General features: G+C 26.8%; 1 protein-coding gene across 1 annotated transcript; it reads right to left on the reverse strand.

The window, feature by feature from the left end:
• Positions 1-121: 121 nt before the first annotated feature.
• LOC113375873 (exocyst complex component 7-like) lies at positions 122-4598 on the reverse strand. Its single transcript, XM_026615820.1, has 13 exons — positions 4457-4598; positions 4031-4196; positions 3711-3904; positions 3313-3430; positions 3034-3239; positions 2871-2926; positions 2714-2799; positions 2368-2564; positions 1868-2047; positions 941-1082; positions 580-690; positions 300-516; positions 122-233 (listed from the first exon to the last, which is right to left on the reverse strand). The coding sequence occupies exons 1-13, from the start codon at positions 4481-4483 to the stop codon at positions 122-124; spliced, it is 1812 nt and encodes a 603-aa protein (XP_026471605.1). The 5' UTR covers positions 4484-4598.
• Positions 4599-6623: the final 2025 nt, after the last annotated feature.

A 6623-nucleotide genomic window follows, 5' to 3' on the forward strand; every position in this document is an offset into this window, starting at 1 on the left:
AACTCTTATTAAATGCCTAGGAGTTCAAAATCAAAAAAAAAACTTAACATCAAATACTTCTTATATTAATATAATAAAACAAAGTTAATAAGAATCATTCCTGAATGTTTAATTAAATTGATCAAAAACTCACAGAAAACCGTTCTTTTAAGACAGCTCTATCTTTGTCTCTTAATTTTCCTGCAAATAAGGTTTCATCCAATGTTATTATCGACGAAAGTAGCTTGTTCCAACTAAAAACATTGAAAGAAATTGTTGAATATAATGCGCAAAAATGAGAAATATTTCCTATTGCTTGCCTTGACAAATATTTCTTTTTGTGTTCTTGGATCATATCATAGTAATTATGCTCGCAAGATGGTTCAGCTATTCTTAAAAACTCTATCAATCCTGATCTCTGAAGTGACTTGAGCATATAATGATTATTGTTAACTCGGAATATAAATTTGGTGCAACTGTCTGTATACACTTCACTTTTACTTAACAATGTCAAATTCAGCTGTACAAGTACCTTCTCTTTAAAGAAAGATTGAGTAAGTTGAAGAAATAAGCATTATAAACATTATAAAAATATCTTACTTATATAAACCCCAAGCAAAGCTTTGTTCTTATCGTATGTTATATTTTGTTTATTATGAACGATAACTGATAAAGCGTTGTTGTAACTTGCATCCTTTTCCAAAACGCCACCTTTAATCAAATAATTGTATAAAGTAAACTGAATATCTTGATCTTAAAGAACATTAAAAAAAAAAAATCAGCTCAATTAATGTTCGATTAATAAAAAAAACTAATAGAAGGACTTAGAACTCAATCACAACATGAACCACAATGTTTTCTATTATCAAAAGCCTTATTTCAAATAATTCTATTCACAGGATTTGGTAGAAAATAAAAGTACTCTTTAAAATGTATAATGGATTATAATAATAAAATTTACCTATGATATCTACATAGTCCATGAGTTGTTCTAAAAATACTAAAACATTATTTGTTAATTCATGCACTGTAGCATCTTTAGGTAATTGACTGCTAGTTTCTGATTTTACACTTTCAATAAAATCTTCTAAGGCCTTTGATATCTACAATTATAATAAATACATGTCATTATAAATTAATAGATCAATTTCATATAATTCTGAAATATTATTATTATTAAATTCCCGAAGGAGAATTTTATGTTTTCGCCAAAAAATCGAAAAGTTTTGTGCGACGATCGGACAAGTCATTTCTTTGTAATTAGCAGGAAAGTGTAAAATGTTTTGTCCATTTTTCTAAATCGATTTCAAAAACTGTTCGAAAGACATTGGTTGGAAATAGCGCTGATTAGTTTTTGGCGAAGATCGGCCGGGGCGCTTCTTCGTAATTATTTGTTGATTTTTTTTTTTAAGATGCTGATGAAACTTTGTATGATGCTAGATTTCGTAGTCTGAAATAACATACTAAAGTATTATAAGCCTACAAAAAGTGGTTGACTTATAAAAAATCATCGAAATTTGGATTTGCGCCACGCGTTTAGACGATTCTAATCAGAATCAAAGCCGAGCAAATAAGCACATTCTGTATTTTATGAATATCTTCTACTAATTAGAGTTGATGTCCACACTTCAATAAAATGCATTTTCATACACATAATTAAATAAAATGTATTATACAAATTAATTTAATTTATATAATTACAGATATAAATAAGTATGTTTATCAATTGGAAATCACATTAATTAAATTTTAGTGAAAGCTAAGATTTTATTTTTGAAATAAACTGTAATAGCTGAAATAGCTAAATCTCAATTCTTATTGATTAGGTTGATTACGTAATATGGATCATGCAAAATGCCTTTTACAACTAGTTTACATTACTGCTTACCGTGTCATGCATCATTGTAAATATTGACATAAGTTTATCAGCAACATGTGACTCGCAATTTTCAACAGTTTTCTGTAAATCAGGTTGCATAGCTAACAAATGTCGTAACATTGGAAATACCATCAAAACTGCACCAAAGTCTTGTTGACCAATACTTTTTCTTGCTCTCGATGTAATATTCTGATAATATAAATTTAAATAAAAAAAAAGTTATTAAAGTCTAATTTGATAATGTATCAATTTTAATAATAACTATAATGTGAATGGAATTTCTTAAACTTTACTATAATTATCACTATTTTTTAGTTTGAAATATACTTCATTTTTTAATATATACATCAATTGACTAGTATTTACAAATTTAAAAATACACAAACTTGTACATTACAAATTAAAAAATAAATTAGTCCAAATTTGATGGCCGAACTTACAAATGTATTATTATTATTTTTAATCATGACATTAAAGATAATAATTTCTAATAATCTTAAATCGTTTACCTCTCCATCAGAAACTATAACTTCTACTGCCTTTTTAGCAATCATTTGAAACACATTGCTCTGCCACGGCGCAGGTATAATTTGCAAAAGTAAACAGTGTTCAGCTTGGAGAAGTTTATGCAAAGCAGCTACTTCGACTAAATATCTTTCCAGTTCCATATCACTTTCATGAGCATCATCTTCACCAAAACTAGATGCTGAAATTATTTTAAAACTTGTTACTAATAAAAAAGAAATATAATAATGATTTCGAAAAAAGTTTACAATATGATATGATAAAAACAAATTATATAAAAACATTATTATTTTAAAATTGTTATAAAATATATATTTGTATCATAATTACCTTTTTTTAAACCAATAGTAAAACCAGTAGACATTTCAAGTGTTTGTGATGCTTTCATAAGCATTCTGTTAGCTTTTTTCTCAAATCTGTTAAAAATATAATGAAAAAGAATATATTTAATTAATGCATTGGATGCAAATTGCATTTCACAACTTACATCTGCTGTATCCTAGCTCTGCGACTGGATCCTTCAGATTTACTATATTTATTTCTCTGAAAATTTAGAAAAATTGCATCCATAGAATAATTCTTCATTTATTAAAAATTCAATTTCAATAATTAATTCATGAATAAAACACAGAAATATAAATAATTATTACCAAAAGTGGAGATTGATTCCAACTTGATGTTTTATGATTATCCTTAAGCAATTGCAAAGATTTTAAAAATACTGCACTTCGTTCTTTGATATAAATTTGAAGAAAATGAAGTATTGAATGTCCTGCTAGCCATTGAGCTATCAAATTTAAATCTTGACATGATGTTTCAGGTATAAGAGTTAGAAATGAAGGAAGACATTTCAGATCTGCAAAATGTTAATTTGGGTTTCAATTATTAAATTTTTAATTTTGTAATATATTTTAATTCTATAAATATACCTTCCTCAAGACTTATGAGATCCAGAATTTCCACTGGTTTTACATGTCTATTATGCCTAACCAGAATATCGTGAAAGTATTTACTAAGCAAATCACAGCCAATAGGAAATAAACTGGTCTGAAAACAAAAAATATCTTTAATATTATGTTATATATAATTGAAGCTATTGCGATTGACTTATATTCAATAATACAAGATTATTTACTTATAAATTAAAAACAAATAATATATTTTGAAAGTATTTGGCTCAATTTGAGTCAATTTTTAAATTTGATATTTGATTTCAATACTGATTTCAATTTGATTTCAATACTGTTATATAAGAATATTATCTTGTTTAGCAATAATTTTAATTAACATATAAATTCCAAATTTAATAATGTAAATGTCAAATTACTACATTCTGCAGCTCAACACTCTGAGGATTATTATGTTGAAAATATTCCTTAGCTTCTGACAATTTATTCAAAGCCCTCAAATATTCTTGAAGACCTGTTTTGTCAGGACCCAAATTTATCAAATCGCAAACTGTTTGAGGAGCAGAATAGTAACTCATTACGTGTTGCAGACATTGCAGGCTGGCATCAATATCTAAAATAATATTTGTAAGCTGATATAAATTTATTATTTAAATAAATTGTTATATAAAATTAATATATAATACTAGCAATCATAATATGAAATTAGATATTCACAGAATAATATTTATATACTGACTTTGCTGCCTTTGTTGTAAGTATCCAGTTTCAGTGTACACGGGCAAAATTGTATGCTCTAATTTAGCTAATCTTTGTTCAAATGATTCTAAAATGTCAACTATAGAACTTGTTAGAACCTTAGAACGCTGAACACGTTCTCTCAAGAGTGATAGATTAGCCTTTTCCTGCATATATATACAATCTTATTATAATATTGATTCCTGAAAAATCTATATCTAATACAAATCAAACAAATGAAACGGGCACAAAAATTGAAATTCTGATTTGAAAAACGTTTATATTTTTAAAATAGCAAATAAACGAATAAAAGAATGAAATGATTGGATATTACAAATAAAAAAAAGTATAAAGTATGTCCATGAAAGTGACAAATTTGTTTCAAAGTTTGACAACAATTTAATTATTTAGCGAATAATAACTTCACCTTTTCTAACTTCCTTTCTATGAGCATGATCGATGTGTATTAATATTAATAGCACATAAACATACAAATACTGCTGAATTATTATGATATACAATTAATTAAAATATAATAAGATTTTTAACATCTACATTCTATAGTTTGCAATTGACAGCTGTCAAAATATAAACACGTATTTATCACAAATAATTTGACAGTCCGAACAAGAGAGATTAAAGCACCAACACTCAAAAAATGGCTTATTATTAGAAGCAGGTGTACTAACAGCAAAAAATTATAAGCCTAACTTTTAAAACAGCTTCAGCAACTGTCAAACCGGTCAAACCCATATTTAAACTAGTGGCATCGTGCCGTGAGGCATCCGTGAGGCAAATTGCTGGAACTTCCCGTACCGCAACGAAATGTTCGGGGAATATTTAATATTTTCGAATAGATTATTATAAACTGAATTGCTAAGTTAAAATTATAAGTGTGCCTTAGAACTTTATAGCAAGAATTAAAATTAAAATATGAATTATTTTCGATATACAAAAAAAATATTTGAAAAAAAATGAATAAGTAAAATAAAGTATATAATTGTATACTTTAAATAAATAATTTTAACTTTGCAATTCAGTTTATATAATTCTTATAAATATTAGACAATGTTACATAATGAATATAATAATCTATTTTAAAACATTCAATATTCTTCGAATATTTCGTTAAGGTACAGGAAGTTCCAGCAATTTACCTTAAGGCACGATGCCATGCACCGCTAGTTTATCTATGATACTCGTATATATGAACACAAAAAGACTAAAAATTATCGCTTCAGATAAAAATTTAAAGACAATATATAAATAAGAGGCGAGAGGTGTTCGAGCTAGCAAAAATCGAAACAATTCATAAGCGAAACAGTTTTGTTCGAAGTAAAAACATAAGATTTGTATGTAGCGAGAGGCTCTCGGGCCAGCGCAAAACGGAACGCTTTCGGTGCGTGAGAGTCTCATTTGAAATTCAGTGGTTAAGCAGCTTATTTGGGTATGTAACATTAATGGACATAAATGTTCAGATTGCATTATTATAATAAAAATAGCTTTATTTTGGAAATTATTATAACTAATGTTGTGTTATAATTTTCCAGTATAATAAAAAGAAATTTTTATTTATGTACACACACATGCTTTTGCCAAAATTGGTATTATTCGATTCAGAATGACTTGAAATGCCGAGAAAACATAAAATTCGCAAATCTGAATTTTTCGCGAAAATAATAAGCTTTCTTTTCTTACTGTCTTTAGATTATTAATAATGACCGATGCATAGATAAAAGAAGAGTACCGATGGTACCAAGGACCGATGATTCATAAGAAAACTTTACTACAATAAAAGTATAATAAAGTACTTAAATAAAATAACTGATTTGTATGAGCTTGATTATAATATATTAACTACAAATATAATTATCATAAGACATAACAATACAATAGTTTTGATTATTGTTGCTTCGGGTATTTGAAAAATAATGTTACTGAAATACAGACATTCTGTTCATATTCATATATGAGATGCACCAATTGTAAGGAAAATTTCTATTAAAGTTTACACTTATGTTCATGCTTACAAATATACCTATGGACAATATCTTTGTAATAAATTTACACCATAACAAATTTTGTTGTATTCTTTTTAAGTATATATCGCACACCTAGATCAAAATTGTATTAACTCAAAGAAGCAACTTATACATGATACCAAAATATGATGTCATGATTTAGTCTTTTCGAAAGTTATTTATTTATAAATCTATATGATTTAAGAAAGTAGTCTTGAATATGAGACTTGCTTTTCTAAACTGAACTTTTGTCTAGTTTTAAAGTATCTGTAATACGAGTATGCACGATTGAGTAAATGAAAAACTTTTTGAGTTAATACAGAATAAGAGATTTATGAGCTTATTCAAACAAGTTATCATAGCTTATATAAGTAAGATTTTTAAATACTATTTACAAATATTACACTTAGTAAAGATGAAGATGTAGCAGAGAGTCTGAATATTTTTTTAAAGTAGTAACAATGATATTTTTTGTTTGACATTACCATTCAAGCCAACATCAATTTTATGGACATAACCAATTCTACAAACAACTAAGATTAATCCTCCATTTATTTACTTGGTGATTATTAA

This window comes from Ctenocephalides felis, unplaced genomic scaffold (assembly GCF_003426905.1).
Source record: "Ctenocephalides felis isolate EL2017-DRISC unplaced genomic scaffold, ASM342690v1 CF-g0.4_SCAFFOLD_01886, whole genome shotgun sequence".
In the NCBI taxonomy this organism is placed as follows: domain Eukaryota; kingdom Metazoa; phylum Arthropoda; class Insecta; order Siphonaptera; family Pulicidae; genus Ctenocephalides; species Ctenocephalides felis.

Coding starts and splice junctions, on each gene's coding strand:
- LOC113375873 (XM_026615820.1), bottom strand. CDS start 4,483: ATGCTCATAGAAAGGAAGTTAGAAAAG. Junction 1,083..1,867: donor TTACAATGATGCATGACACG/GTAAGCAGTAAT, acceptor TTATAATTGTAG/ATATCAAAGGCCTTAGAAGA. Junction 234..299: donor AAAAAGAAATATTTGTCAAG/GCAAGCAATAGG, acceptor CAATGTTTTTAG/TTGGAACAAGCTACTTTCGT.